General features: G+C 35.1%; 1 protein-coding gene across 11 annotated transcripts in view; it reads right to left on the bottom strand.

The window, feature by feature from the left end:
- TANC2 (tetratricopeptide repeat, ankyrin repeat and coiled-coil containing 2) overlaps positions 1-16,856 on the bottom strand; it is a 360,622-nt gene that overhangs the window by 171,421 nt on the left and 172,345 nt on the right. For 7 of the 11 annotated variants that reach the window (XM_036116207.2, XM_036116204.2, XM_036116203.2 and 4 more), the window contains one exon: positions 5,880-5,990. The exons of the other annotated variants lie outside the window; for them this stretch is intronic. In XM_036116207.2, the coding sequence (XP_035972100.1) occupies positions 5,880-5,990 (111 nt within the window). The remainder of the gene's footprint in view (positions 1-5,879; positions 5,991-16,856) is intronic. 11 annotated transcript variants of the gene reach the window in all.

Raw genomic sequence — 16,856 nt, 5'->3', positions numbered from 1 at the left:
AAGGAAGTGTGGGCAAGAAAAGCTATTCATATTCATATTCTAGTTCTTTGGCATGCTTATTTTCATAACCAGTAACCAGGCACATAGGCAGTGTCTCTCATACTTAAAATACACCGAAATATGTTCAGTTTATCTCTCTGCTTCTGAGCTCTCCTTTCTATGCTGACTTTCACATTGTGATTACAGCAGCACTGTCTTTCAGTTATTCCCTTCATTCCATTTACAAGTCTGTCCACCATCCACATATATATAAAATATACATTTATATATATATATATTTGTTCTAATAGCTATACCATTAACAGCTTCTGTTTCATTTCAATCTTTACAACAGTATTTCTTTTCTCCTTTATTGGAGGTGGGTAAAGTATGTGTCACAGACTGCTTAGGAAGCCTGTTACAGAAAGCAGCACACACGCATGTGGGCACCTGGGTGGCTCAGGTGGTGAAGCGTCTACCTTCAGCTCAGGTTATGATCCCAGGGTCCTGGGATCGAGTCCTGCACTGGGCTCCCGGCTCAGCAGGAAGCCTGATTCTCCCTCTGCCCCTCCCCACCTTGTGCTCACTCTCTCTTGCAAAAATAAATAAATAAAATCTAAAAAAAGAAAGAAGCATACATGTACATTACAGAATCATGTTTGTATATAATAAGGAGTTTAGAGCACCCCTAAAGCTCAGCAATTTAAGTCAGGTTAAAAACCCTGCTTTACACTTACTGTGTTTACAACATAGTAGACATAGGGAATACAAACACAACATAGCAGATGTGAATTACAAGAAAAGGCTCCTGGTATTTACATGCCAATCAAAAAATCATACAGAGGGTTTTAAAATATAATCTTAAGTATAAAATTCATTGCAAAACAAATGAAGCATACCTAACTAACAAAGATAACATTTGATAATGTTTTCAGAAAGAAAAATGGAAAGAAAAACATGAGAAAACAAATCATCCTTTTCTTTTAAATAGAATGACCACAACTATATAGGAGTTGGGAAAAGAGGTTCAAGGAATTACTCACTTTTTATAAAACACTGATCTACAGTAGCTTGTACTTGTCCAACGGAATGTACAATGCTGATAAAAAATCCAGAGGAAAAATCTTTTATGAATTTAAAATATATATAAATATGAGTATGTACCAAATAACTATCATAAAACTCTCCCATTCTTGAGTTTCAAATACATCCTAATCTTGTCACCTTAAATAACACTGTCCTTTGAAGGACAGTGCCATTTTTAAAGAGATTTAAAAGATCTATTATAAAAAGATTAATCTCAAATTTCTCTGAAAATATTCGGTGTGGATAAAAGCCTGTCTATTTTTAGAACACCAGTCTGGACTTTGGCCCTTAACCTTGCACATGTAGTCAAAAGTCCTATAAAACTGCTGAGTTGGCCTGCCATTTGTGTCAAGATTCATTTCTTGACGAAGTTGAAATGATGTGTTATTGTGTTATTACAATATCCAATAAAAAAACCCCTAAGAAACAAAGGTATAAATAAAGAGTATCACCATCGTTTAGTGGCATTTGATTAAAAATTTAAAAATTTCAGTACAAGGTCATTGTAGAAATTTTAGAAAATGAACAAAGTGTAATGATGATGATGAACAACAACAGGAAAGGTGTTCTTATGTTTATTTTCCCGAAGTAAGCATTTGGCATATATGTTATTTTACTTAATCTTAACAACCCTATGAGACAAACCTATCATAAAAGACCTATTTTTATCAAAGGTTACAAAGAATTCAAGGTTATGAAAGTTAACACACAGTTACAACTAGTAGGTGACAGTCAGAAATTAAACCCAGATCTAACTCTAGAACTTGAGCTCTCCTTCACTAATGTATGCTGCCCAAGAAAGAAAATTAAAACCACCTGTAATCCTACCAACCAGCTACAACCACTACTAACATGAGCATTATCTCACCAATCCCACTCTCTCCTGACTTCCCAACCAATCCCAATTCTCTCTCTCATTAGGCAACCAATGTTTTCCCTATGAATATATATATTTATATATCTATACAAACACTTATTTAATATGTTAAATTACAGAAATAACATCATGGTATATACCATGTTGCTGTGACAGGAAACAGGCAAAGAGACATTAAATCACATGTTTAGGATCACATGACTAGTAGGGCGGAAATCAGAACTGAAACACAAGATACATTTAACTAAAAATTGCCCTAGGGGAACCTGGGTGGCTCAGTCAGTTAAGCGTCCCACTCTTGATTTTGCCTGCCTCAGGTCATGATCTCAGGGTTGTGAGACTGAGCCTCGAGTTGGGCTCCACGCTAGGGATGGAACCTGCTTAAGATTCTCCCTCTCCATCTGCCCCTCCCCTCCCCGCTCTCTCTCTAAAATAAATAAATAATAAATAAATAAAATAAATAAAATAAAAATGACCCTAAATCTTTACATCTTCCCCCATCCCTGATTATTTAGAAAACACTTTAACACCCTGCAATATACTTTGGGATTATCACAAGAGTAACAAAATTAGCTAACATTTATAAGCATTTACTATGAATCAAGCTTTCTGCTAAGTGCTTTATATTTATTAATCTGATTTAAGATTACTGTTCCTATTTTTACAGATGAGGAAACTGAAACTCAGAAAGGTTAAGTGACTTGCCTAAAACCACACAGCTAATAAATAATGCCATAAGCAGGAAAGTTAGAGTGTAGGATGAATCAATCAGTTCTCTTACCTTGGGAATTGCTTTTATTGAAATCACTGATATCAGTTGGGTATCCTAAAAATAGATTACAGCCCAGTCTCATACGTAAAAACTGAATTTTCTGCTTTTTAATTTAAGGGTAGTTAAGGGGTGTTTATGGAATTTAAACAGTACCAGAATTATGGGCAATCTATTCCTGGATTACATAATGTCCACTTCAAGAGTTCAACAATAAATTCTGCTTGTGACCCATACAAATCACTTAAATTCTCTAGGTCTTAATTTCCCTACTGTAAGACAATTATCAAACACAATTCACTTAACATCCCCTACGCTCTGGTAGGTCAGTTATGTAAAATCAGCAATCATGTCCCATGGTTTTAAGCACAGAACCAAACCATACTGTTCACTTGTGTTTTTCTCATATTTTCCACATACAACAAGTCCTTGATTTGAGGAATGATAAAATGTAAGTTAGGTATTTTAGAATCTAATGCTATGTAGACTGAATCCCTTAATTTATTAGACAAATATTCTGGATCAACAGCTATATCTCAGCATAGCTTTCCCTAGACTTTGCAGACCAAGTATCAATGACTTGCTCTGGTTTGATCCACAATTTCCTTTTATATGTAGGACAATATTGAAAACTAGACATAGGTACACAAATACCAGGAACAAAAGGACCAACCAAAAAAAGACATGTCCATTTCTTAGACACAAAAGCTTTATTCTTCCAACCTAAAGTACAGGCATCAAAAGGTTTAAGTTTAGATAATACAGAAACAACATCCTCAGAAGTCAAGAGCAGAATGACTTTCCGGAATTGTTCATTGGACCGCTTGTAAGCAGCCTGGAGCAGTCCTGTAACCCAGCTGTTCCTCAAAGTGTAGAACCTCAACCAGCAGCTTCAGCGCCACCTGGGAATTCGTCAGAAAAGCAAATTCTCAACCTAACCCAGGTTTACAGAATCAGAAATTCTGAGGTGGGCCCAGCAATCTGCATTTAAACAAGTCTTCCTGGTAATTCTGAAGCATGCCAAAATCTGAAAGCCACTGCTCCAGCCTTTGGTTTATGACTGTTGTCTCTGTGAGATATACATACTATTTTCCTAAATTTGCATGTGATAATGAATAAAGCAGGTGGACAAGAAGAGAAACAGCTTTAACTGAGTTACTATATAAGTATACAATAAAACACGATCACTGTTCTGTTAGTATATCCTATGTAAGAGACATTCAAAAGGAACGGATTATTTGTTCGCTTTGTGAGTACACTGAATTCATCTGTTCATTGTTAAGTTTTGGTACTATGTAGAAGATAACAGCTTCAACCTTCAGGTCACTAATCTTATCTCAGTAGAAACCTATTTTCGGAGAGTTTAATAACTTCATTATAAAAGAGTATAGAACACTAAGAAGTTTTCTGTGCATTAAATCTGTTAAGATAAGAAAAGGAAAGACTGAGGAGCGTGGCAATTAACATTCTGGCAACATGTTTTAGTTTTTTCCTGGCTTTCTGAAAGTTTCAACTGAGGTTTGGTTTGGTTCAATTCCAATTCAGCAAAGATTCATATTTGTGGGAAATATACATAAAAAATAACACGGATAAGATTTTTCATAGGGATTCAGCACTGGCATTCCAACAAAAAGCAGCTACCTTGCTTCTTGACAACAACAATGGCTAGATTAGATTAAACATGTCAGATGGACAATCAGGAAGTGAAAGATTAGTCTCCCTGACAGTCATTCTGACTTGCAAATCTGGAAAAGAAAAGGCCTCCAACAGAGTTTCTTTCCCAAAACTCAATGCAGGAATAGGGAATTAGTGCATTTATTTGTTTTACTTTATTATACTAAAATTCCCATGAAGAAATGCAAAGCACACTATTCCATTGCCCAAGAAGTGTGATAGTACCTCAAAACATGAAAAAGATTCTTCTAACCATGTGCTATGGTACCATTTAAAGAGCTATTTTGTTCCTCTCAGACACAGAAAAGTTGGTTCCTAATACATAACTGTGATTGATTTAAAAATAGTCATCTCCTAATGATGTAATGTATGGTGATTAACATAACATAATAAAATAAAAAATAAATAAAAATAGTCATCTCCGACAGTGGGTGAAACCTGGGATTCTGCATCCTGAAAGTAAAATCCCCAAGGTCTTTCAATATTTAAAACTGACCCATACAATCAATGTCTCTGATTAGGTTTGGTCCAGGTTTTCGCCTATTATCTTTTTTCCCCGTTAAACATGTCTTATTTGGCTTCAGAGCTACATTATCCTGACATTTCAGATTAGAGTTATTGACACCTTCCCTAGAACTAAAAATCATTTTATTCTGCTGACAGAATGCTATAAATTTGTAAAGTGGTTTCATTCTGTGGTTTAACATCAATTTTAATGAGCAGGAATAAACAAAAGGCCTAAAACAAAGTCTTCTAAGGCCTTCTACGAAAGCTCTGATCTGTATACTCAACTAGATCTTTGAACATTTCTGACACAGCTCTATAGGACTCACTGTAGAGTGAGTGTAAAGGATGTTGCCAGGCAACTCATCTCAGTTTGCAAGAATCTAAGCACTGATAATGACTCTGTCTCAGCTTGGCTCCCACAGGAGAAGGGTTTTAGTGAACTGCCACATGTGCTCATAGGCCATTCATGAGAAGAGGTATTTCTAAAAGTGAATGTCCAGGAGCCCAAACTGGGAACCTATAAGGTTTCTTTTCTAATTTAAGTTTAATGTTTCCAACATCACAACTATTTTCTGAATAGAAATCCAATGGGAGTCAGAAAAAGTAGGTCATACGTAAAGGGCTAGTGTTGAATGAACATTTTTATTCGTATCTTTAATATTCTTGTTTGCACATGACCAAAGCTATATTTCTTCAAGTATCTCAAATCACAAAAATCACCCTAAAAACTATTTACCTACCAAAATTATTTTAATTCTTTTGAAAATTATCCTTGAAATGGTTTTCAATACTTACTCATTATTACATCAATAGTCAAAAAAGGATATTCAGTAAAAACTATGTTCTAATAAGGAAATTACGCAATCCGTTGCAAAAGGGGTTACAGATATGTTTTTATGAAAAGTATACATGCAAAACACTGCTCTGCTGGATGGGCCAGATCCAAACCTCCCTCTGTCAAAGCAGACACTTTGCATGCATGCTTACCAGGGCAGTACGCATCCACGTCCAGTTTCTGAGCTGAAGCGAGGGTTGGTGAGCCAAGCTCGGATTCTGGAATTCGTGGGCTCTCAACAAACTTTGCCTTCCTCAGAGGGGCTAAGGACAAAAAAAGAGACAGAGAGAGGGAGAGGGAAAAAGGTGAGAGAGAAAGACAGGGAGGGAGAGAGAAGAAAACAGAAAGGAAAGAAGAAAGAAAAAGGAAAGAGAAACAGGGAAGGAGAAGGGAAAGAGAGAAACATAGAGGGGTCATGAGTAAGGGGAACAGCAGGCAACAGATGGAAGCACTTAAATGAACGACACACTCTGTCAGACTCAGATCAGGTTACCCTATTTTTTTGTGCCAGAAAAAAAAATGAACTACATTCTTCATAGAGGAGATGGGTCTTGTTAAAAAGTCACTGCAAACTGGAAAAGCTAAAATCTAATATTCAAAACTATGAGCCTAAGTTGCAATTGTCTATCACCTTTAGCTACTTTCTTTCTTTAGAAAGCAAAGAGCTATTTTGTCTTCCTTTGCCATTAAATAAAGGTATGAACTGAGGAAAGTACAGGGCTGAGTTTTAAAATTCTGTTTATAACAACTGTAACCAAAGGTTTTCTTTATCCAGAAATAACTGCTATGACACTCGGTTGTGATAAATACCATAACTAGGATTAATCTACCTAGCTTAAAAGGAAATCAATCACCTGACGGCTGAGTTTATTAAGGTAAGAAGTCAAAACTGCTAGTGGTCTAAGATGTTAGCTAGGCCATGCCAGTCTGACATTGGATGCTAAAGGTAAAGAGAGGTGATTTAGTTGCACATGTACTCAGGAGTTCTACGGATTAGTAATATTCCATGACATGGAATCCATTCATTCTTGTAAGGAATGAAATAAAAAGTATAATTCACGAATTTAAAGTTCTATTTATCAAAGGCTTGTATGAATTCTATTTATTGATTTTTAGGGGGAAGAATTAAAGAACACTACTAATATACATTTAAGTAATCAGTTTAATACATTAAAAATTAAAATTATGAAGATTACTTTGGCACTCTCAAATTGAGTTTCATAAAATAAATTACAACAGGGTGAAAGTGCTTAGCATAACACTGGTTCAAAAGTATCATTTGAATCTGAAATTGAGTTGTATGCATTATATATTTGTGTCATAACTATAGGTGTCCAAGACATGGGAGTGCTTAAGATCACATTACTTTTTTCAAAAGTTTCTGCATGTTCTTCAAAATCCTCATCCATTACTGATCCACAGGGGATTCTAAGTTATTCCTAAAAGACCCTGTAAAAAGTAATATAAAACTTTGTCATTATAATGGCCAGAATTCTCTATTTTCTCTGGAGGATAAAAATAATAAAGTATTAAAAAAGAAAAGAAGTACTTTTGAAATGTGCGAATACTCAAAGCCTACAGGCAACTAAATCACATTTTAAATCTTAAAATATGTATGTATATTTTAAGTGTATGTTAAAAAACAAAATAAATCCTGTTACTGTCTCCATAGCAACAAGAGTTAAGGGTGCTAACAGTATGGTTCTCCGCCAAAAGTAAGCTTTGAAATAGCAGAACTCTCACCTCTGCTAAAACTGTAATAACTGAGACTATTTTTAAAAGTCACTATCACAAAGATCTCAAGTGATTTATATGCAGATCTGCAGGCTACTAATAGCCAATATTAGAGGCTCTTTCATTATAATCTCACCAACCAATTAAAAAATAATGAAACATTTTATTTATCCAGTATTGCTCTGTATAGAAGAAATGATTATAATTTAATTCTTAAAGCTATTAAGTCCTTAACTAGAATTTTATTATTTTTTTTTTTTATCATGGCAGCAGAATAACTATTTTACCTGCTGAGTTCTGACAAAGACAGCACTGGTCCCTGGTCAAGGGATTCCATATATCTAAAAATCTTAATAACAATTTTTATAGTGAAAATAGTAGGCTAGTAGACAGAAATCAGCAACTTAGGGTAGATATGTAAAGAAGAAACTGAAGGATGGCAGGAGAAACTGAGGGGGGTGATATGAGGAATGTATAAGGATTATGAGATGGAGTCAAGGGCATAAATCAGGATCCCAGAGATTTGTAAATTCGATGCCATGCAGACTTCTTGATTTTCCCTTCTCAGGAATTCCAACTGCGGTTATCTTTATAGCTCATGGCGGACATTTGATTTTTTTTTCTACCTTCATCTCTACCTTCATTCATGGGATACTGTACATGTCTAATAATGACTTTAAATTATCTTTTAAGGTAGATTATAATGTTGCTCTCATACAAATTACAGAAAACTAGTGCTGTCTGTAAGTCCAAACACACAGGGGGTACAATCACAGCTATGACAGGTTGTCCAATAGTCTTAATACTGTTCGATGGAGAACACAAAAGGTCAGTTTGAAAGATAGGACATGATATTTTGCTTGGAAGCCTAGAATTTTAATAGACTTCATAGTAAAAAATGGTAAAGATGATTCAGCTGGGTACAAGAATTCTGTGTCAAAAGGGTTTATCAGACCATTTTTTAGAAAGTGGTTAAAATGAGATGGGTAGGAGGATTCTAACACCAAGCCAGATTATTTTACTGTGACATAACATGATAGTATAGTCGTGAGGGGTTGGACAGCAGAGGAATTAAAGTCTGGGCTCTGAAACCAGAAAGCTTAAGTTAGATTCCATCTCTTCCACTTTTTCCTAGCTGAGAACGTTTCTCTAAGTTTCCGATCAGTTATTTGGACTTAATAACTTAAGTACCCATACCATGGGGGGGATTGCAAGGTTACACTAATTCAAATAAAATGCTCAGAACAGTACCTAGCACATAATAAGTCCTCCATAAATGCTAGCTGTTTTTTATTACTGTTTTTTGGTGTTGTCCTCATCACTACCATCACAGATGCAGCATGATTTGTAAAGTCTGAATTGTGTGTGTATGTTGGAAGGAAGAAAACAAAGACATCGAAGATGTCATGGGAGAATGACAAGAAAGGAGGTATCACCAATTATTTTTCTTTTAATTGAGAAGGAAATAATGTTGAAGAAAACATGTTGTAACTTAGAATGTGTTAGATTACCCAAATCAAAATGGTCTAGGTTAGACAATGAGAAATATGTGGGTCAAGAAAGAAAATTAAATAGTGTGATTTAGACCACTGGTTCTCAAAATGTGGTCCTGGACCAGCAGCACAGCATTATCCGGGAATTTGTTAAAAATTGAAATGATCGGACTCCACCTCAGATCAGCTGAATCATAAACTGTGGAGCCCAGCAATCTTTGTGATTCTATGCATGCTAAAGTTTGTGAATATTGGGTTAGAGAAAGGTATCTATAAATACCTCATCATAGCAGATAAGGAAGGGGACTTTGCTAAGAAAAAAGTTGTTATAAAATATAAATCAAGGCCTCATCTCTAGCAGTATTAATGTATATGGTCAAAGTTAAGATTTTTTTTCCAGTCACTCTTTTAGCAATATAACTGTTGCGTTTCTTTCTTTCTTTTTTTTTTTAAAGAGTCCTAATTATAAGTATCCATCATTTGGGGCCTATTTTGAAGAGAGATCAATATTTTCTGTACTCACGAATTCTTCCAAGATCACTTGGAGAGGAGACAGAGGGGTGGGAAATAAGAGCAATCAGATATATCACACAGCAATGTGAACGGTGAATGAGAAAATCTGCCTGTGTTGGTGACTCTGTAAACTGGAATGTTGTAGATAATGTTGAAGCACACCTAATCCAAGCAAGTATCAAGGGTGCTAAAATAAGGGTTTTAAATAACTACTAAGGTATCTGTCTTTGACAAAGGTTTCAGAGCAGATGGGAATTTTTAGGAGGGAACTGGCATGGGACTCAAGATAATTATTGGAGACAGGTATGAGGGCAGGTCAAACCAAAGCAAGGATCAGAAAATGAGAACTGAAGGATTCATTTAAGATGAGAACAACATAAAGTACCAAGAAACTCTTCACAAAGTTGGCTTTATGATAAAGAGCATATTCAGTAAGATTAACCTAAGACAAGTTAATTGTCAAACGTGAAAGGAGGACAAAATGATTTTAGCTTTGGTGAGAATAAGAAATATAAGGCATCCATCCAAGTCAGAGTGGAATAAGTATAATTATCTCTGTTCGCAGACAACATTCCGTAAATATAGAAAACCTTAAATAAAAGTGAAGATTCTACAATAAAACTGTTAAACTGAGCAAAGTTGCAAGATATAAAATCAATACACAAAAGGATACTAACAATGAGCTATCCCAGAATGAAATTAAGAAAACAATTCAATTTAAAATAGCAATAAAAAGGATACTTAGGAATAAACTTAATCAAGGAGGCTAAAGACTTGTCACTGAAAAACTACAAACTGTTGCTGAAATTAAAGACACAAATAAATGGAAAGACATCCCTTGTTCACCGATTCAAAGACTTAATATTGTCAAAATGGCAATACTTCCCAAAGTGATCTATAGATTCAATGCAATCCTAATAAAAATCCCAATGACATTTTTTGCAGAAATAGAAAAATCCATCCTAAAATTCATACAGAATCTCAAGGAACCCTGAATAGCCAAGCCAATCATAAAAAGAACAAGGTAGGAAGTCTTACACTTCATGATTTCAAAACTTACCATAAAGCTTCCTATAAAGTAATCAAAACAGTGTGGGATGTGTCATAAAGACAGACATATAGACCAACTGAACAGAGATTTCAGAAATAAACCCCATGGTTGAATGATTTTACAAAGGTACCGAGACCATTTTATGGGGAAAGAACAATCTTTTCAATAAATGGTGTTGGAGAAACTGGATATCTACATGCAAAAGGATGAATTTGGATCCATATTTTACACCATATACAAAAATTAACTCAAAATGGATCAAAGACCTAAATGTAAGAATTAAAATTCTAAAACTCTTAGAGGAAAACACAGTAGAAAAACATAGGAACTGGAGAACTATTAAGGAAGTTGGAGAAAAACAGTGGAAATTTTATCTGGAAAGAGAAAACTATATTTTAAAAAGTTTTTAACAGAGCTTTCATAGGCAGAATCTTTTTTTTTTTTTTTTTAAGATTTTATTTATTTATTTGACATAGAGAGACAATGAGAGCGGGAACACAAGCAGGAGGAGTGGGAAAGGGAGAAGCAGGCTTCCCGCTGAGCAGGGAGCCTGATGTGGGGGCTCGATCCCAGGACCCTGGGATCATGACCTGAGCGGAAGGCAGACGCTTAACAACTGAGCCACCCAGGCACCCCTCATAGGCAGAAACTTATATGAATATTCATAACATTTTAGCTCCTAAACACTTATTAGAAAATAAACCTTTGGGTACCATGAATTTCCTGGAGTGGGAGAGTAGGGGAGAAGGGGAGGAGAGATATTTGTGACATTCTTTATTTCCTCCTTCTTAACCCCCAGTCTATGGTGGTTAAAATCTGGAAATAGGAGGGAATACCATCCTTCTAACCTATCCAAACTCCTAATTAATTACTGCTCGTGATCATGCTTAAATGACGTAAGCAACACCTTGAAGGAAGGGGAATGCCAAGGAGCTTTTACTGTTTGGTTATGCACTTTCCCCAAAACAGAGGAATCAAAAACAACAAAGTAAAAAAAAAAAAAAAAAAAAAAAAAAGGGAGAGAGAAAGAAAAACCAATTGAATTTGACAACTTGGCATAGACTAGATGTAAGTGAAAAGCAGATGAAGAAAAAGAACTATAATTCACACAGTTCCTTGCTTTTTGTTTTTTTTTTTGCAAGGAGAAAGTATCTATCTAAAGAAAAAACAAAAACCTCCAGATACAATGCAGAGAGAGGAAATCAGAACTTGACATGACAATCTTTATCAAATAAAGACTAATCTACTGTAGAAATAGTTTGACTCTTTATAATGAAAAATAAAACCTCACTGATCTAAAACCAACTACAAAATTAATACATAGCTGCAGAGTATTTTCCAGTTCTCTTTTCTTCTGATTACCTATGAAAGTATAATAAATGAAATATATGTTTTATACACTTTTCTTTTTCCTGCAACTTCCTCAATTACCATGCACTAGGGGTTCCCTGGAGCATCACGCAAAGACTACAGAAGCTATCCAAATGTGGGGAAAATATTCTGACTGTTAAAACTTTAGTAATTTGGAAGTCAAAGTAAGTTTTTTTTAAAGAAACTACTACATAAAGACTTTAACACTAACTTCCTAATGATGAAAACAAAACAAAAAACTCTGAAGTAACAACATCCAAATAACTAAAATGCCATTAAGAATTTTAAATTTGTACATAATCCAATAAAGGATAGAACTACTCAGTTTCAGTGACGCAGCAAACTGCTACCCAGAAATAACAAAAAGAAATGGAATTTGAGAAGGTACATTAGTGTATTTACTTATTCACAACTAACAACTTCAAGAATAACGGGTTATCACAAATATATTCATAAAGTTGTCTACTGACTACAGAGGTTGTGATATTGGGGCTAAATGGTTTACTTGTACTTTCTTACTCAGAAGTTCTAGTTGTGAGGTGAAAGTTTATATATAGACAACATATTACTAAAAAGTCTATATATAGAGTTTTTTTTTTTTTTAAGATTTTATTTATTTATTTGAGAGAGAGAATGAGATAGAGAGAGCATGAGAGGGGGGAGGGTCAAAGGGAGAAGCAGACTCCCCGCTGAGCAGGGAGCCCGATGCGGGACTCGATCCCAGGACTCCAGGATCATGACCTGAGCCGAAGGCAGTTGCTTAACCAACTGAGCCACCCAGGCGCCCGAGTTTTATATAATTATGAATCTACTTTCTATGTAAACAAAAACAGAGCCATCAGGATACATATTAGGGATTCTCATAATCATTTGGCAGTATTAAGATACATCATTTACACAAAATGTAAATTTAATGCTAAATGAAATTTTCACATATAAAGAGTGATACTTTTAAAATGAGAACTGTTTTGTTAGAAAACTGAATACAACTATTTGTAAACCAACCATAAAATGTATGAGAGAGCTCTTTCATTCAATTCAGTAAAACGTTACTGTGTTCTACCATGTGCAGAGCTCAGTATTAGATGCTCCATGGGATTCAAACATGATTAAAACACTTTCTGGCCTGAAAGAACTCAATGATGGAGATAAGAGAGAGTAAGAACAGTCATGATATAAAGCAGAGAAAGCTAAGTGCCACAAAAAGGTATGAAACAGGGGCCACAGGGCTTAAAGAAGAGAAAAAATGTACTTCAGAATGCCTCCCAACTCAGTACAAAGTTTAATAAATGTTCATTAATTTTCTATTTAAAATCAAAAGTACAAGGTTATTTCTAAAAGCTAATTTTGAGAGAATTACTAAGTCTTTCTAATTTACCTTTTTAAAAAGTTTCAAAGAAGAGTTTTATGGATATAACAGTTAAAAAGCTACTAGGGAAATAGCTCATGTTTCTAAAAAGGTGAAAAAGAGCAAACTAAAATTAAAATCAAGCAGAAAAAGGAAAGAAGGATTACAGCAGAAAGCAATAAGATAGTAAAAAACAGAATTGTACTGAAATCAGAATTCTTTGAAAAGATGAACAAAATTGAAAACACCTTAAACTAGATTGATCAAGAAAAACAGCAAAGACACAAATTATCAAAATTAGGAATGAAAGAGGGGACATCACTATCAACTCTACAGAAATGAAAAGGATTATAAGGGAAGGTTATGAACAACTTTATGCCAACAAATTAGACAGCTTAGATGAAATAAATTCCTGGAAAGCCACAAATGATTAAAACTGACTCATTAAGAAATAGAAAATCTGAATAGATAAATAAAACGTAAGGAAACTGAATTAACATCTTCTATAAAGAAAAGCCGTGTCCCAGGTGGCATCACTAGTGAATTATACCAACTATTTAAAGAAGAAATAGAACTCCTTTATAAACTCTATCAGGAAATTAGGGAAGAAGGTGGAACAGGAGCAAGTGACCTAGAAAAACAGATTACTTTGGGTACATGTGACTACAGATTTTATATCAATGGTCTATAATAAATAGATAATATTTATTTGATTTATGAATTTATTCTTAATTTTATTAAGTATCACTCTGCTTTGTTTTAAAAATTACTAAACACACCATTGTAAATTTTATCAAATAAAAAACATTACATTTATTGATGACAGTTTTCTTAAAGAGCAAAAAATGATAAATTTGCCCTGATCTTATTTGGTAACTCAAAGCAAAATGAAGTATAAGAAAATTTTTATGAAAGAGCATTTCGACTGCAGAGAAATATGCTTAAACTTTGTTTTAGAAAATCAGTGGGAACAGGTAATTCTGTTTGGGACTTGCATAGTCTTTTTTGTTAGTGAAACTAACTTCTTGCTAGAGCCAGATTCTAACGCTAGGTACATAGCTCTAAAAACAAATATCTTACTCTCAAAAAAGCTATGCTACAACCAATAAAATAATAGCTAACTTTTTTTTTTTTTTTTAGAGAGAGAGCATGCACATGAGTGGGGGTAGGGGCAGAAGGAGAGGGAGAAAGAATCTCAAGCCAACTGAGTACAGAGCCAACCTGGGGCTTAATCTCACCACCTGGGCCAAAATCAAGAGTCAGATGCTTAACTGACTGCGCCACCCAGGTGCCCTGTTTACATGTGTATAACAGTTTATTTTACACTTTTATTTACATTTCATAATTTTTCTTTGAGGAACACATTAACCTTGTTGCAGATGGGAAAACAGAATCACAAGATCTGTTACCCAAGATCACAGTATATAAAACCATATCCAGGTCTTTCAATTTAGAATATTATATTTTTTCATCAACAATATTGTTCTTCAAGGTATGGAACTCATTTTAGCAAGAGATGGTTTTAAATGATCTATAAAACTGGCAGTAAATAGCACTGAATTACATAGTATGGTGGGCTGCACTAATGCCTACCAACATCCTAGTCTCTGTTCCTTTCTAGACATAAGGGTGACTACAGCTGCCAGCTCCCATGAAGTTTAGGAAGGACTATGTGACTGGTTCTGGCTTATGAAATGAGAACACAGGTGTCATAGGCTCTGCATGATTTTATAGTCTGTCTCCTCCTCTGACAGGAAAATCAAAGAAGTCTCATGTTGAGATGGTACAGATACAAGATTGAAACAGCCTGAATTGCTGTGCGACTGTATAAAGAACAGCTGTCCTGGACAGTTGCCCAGGCTTGCGGGGTAAACTGGAAATAGACCTTCATTGTGTTAAACCACTGCGATTTGTAAGGTTGTTGTTATGACGCATTGTCTAGCTTATTCTGACTAATGAAATGGCTACAATGTTATTCCTTTTTCAATTATGTTTCCATCTTTCAGAATAGGTACAGAAGAAAATTTTAATGTGCTAATACTAGCTAATCCACCTTTTTAAAAAAAGAGGGAAAAGATTTTAATGTCAGTGCCATTTGAAGGTAAAGTATTTAGCTAGAATTAACATTCTGGATAATTGTACAGTTATAGTGTGTGGTACTGACTTCCCAGTTTGACTAGTAATATATAATTTCTTTTAAAGTAAATTTATTTAAATAAAAGCATGAAATTCAAAGAAAATATTAGGTTAAAAAAGTACAGTTAGAAGCAGGAATGGCAAAAATCATGAAGGAACTATGCCAATGAAGGAAATTTGAGAAACATGCACTGTAGTAAACTATATCTCAACTGGGTAACTTAATTTGATTTTCTATTTTATGTCCGTTCCATGTTGAGATGGGAGCAAAATATTTAGGCAACTGCATGAGGAGGAGAAAGTACTTGATTTCAGGGAAGTGGAAGAACGGATACAGATTGACAGGGAGATGGAGACATGGGTATGGGAGTAGAGAGATTAAAGCAGTTCTCCCAGTGGTTCAAGCAGAATCAGAGCTAGCACCCGAGCCCAAAGGAAGAGAGCAGTGTTTTCACCTGAACGAACTGGTGTACACAACAGACTGGCAAGAAAGGCTGAAGTCTCAACTCACTGAGGTATTTGTAAAAATCACTGTCTTCTCCCATAGAAACATCACCGCAGTTACAGTACAATCATGTTTCCTCCTTGTACTAGGGTAGCCCAAGAAATAAAACCACCCTAAAATCTCAGTGGCTTAACACAACAGAAGAGGGGTGCCTGGGTGGCTCAGTCGTTAAGCGTCTGCCTTCGGCTCAGGTCGTGATCCCAGGGTGCTGGGATCGAGCCCCGCATTGGGCTCCCTGCTCGGCAGGTAGCCTGCTTCTCTCTCTCTCCCACTCTCCCTGCTTGTGTTCCTGCTCTATCTCTCTCTCTGTCAAATAAATAAATAAAATCTTTAAAAAAAAAAAAAAAACAAAAACAAAACAGAAGAGAGTTCTCACTCAATATGGGTGTTCAGTAGGTAGCTTCTTATCCTAAGATAAGCGTTAGAGTTGTTCTCTTGTGGGTTCTCCACAACAAGCTAAAAAGACGGGGCGGGGGGGGGGAAGAGGGAGATGCATATGTGACGTTTTTATAGCCTAGCTGGAATCTGTATACGTTATTTCTATTCCTATTGTTCAAAATTCAGTCACACAACACACTTCTCTACATGAAAGGCTGGGATATATAGTTTACCTAAGTTCCAAGGAGGAAAGGGAATGAATTTTGATGAACACATAGTATTCTTTGCTATATCTTACATAATAGCTTGACAATTTATAAAAGATGCAGAACTAATGAACAAAGCAGCAAATTCTGTATAAATTTAGCCCTCTCTCTTTTAAATGGGCTGAACATATATCGTCAAATATTAGCCTAATCTATACATCTTTTTTCATTCAAATATAATACTTTAGATTAAAGTGCCTAGAATACTGTCTGGCATATGATAGCTGGGTAATAATTATTTGCTAAATGAATAGTATGCAGTAGAAAACCAAAGCAAAGACAAGCATTACAAATAAGAGTTCCAATAAAACAAATTATTTTAAAAGTGAGTTTT

This window comes from Halichoerus grypus, chromosome 2 (genome assembly GCF_964656455.1).
Source record: "Halichoerus grypus chromosome 2, mHalGry1.hap1.1, whole genome shotgun sequence".
Classification (NCBI taxonomy): domain Eukaryota; kingdom Metazoa; phylum Chordata; class Mammalia; order Carnivora; family Phocidae; genus Halichoerus; species Halichoerus grypus.
This window is presented reverse-complemented; position numbering and strand designations above follow the sequence as displayed.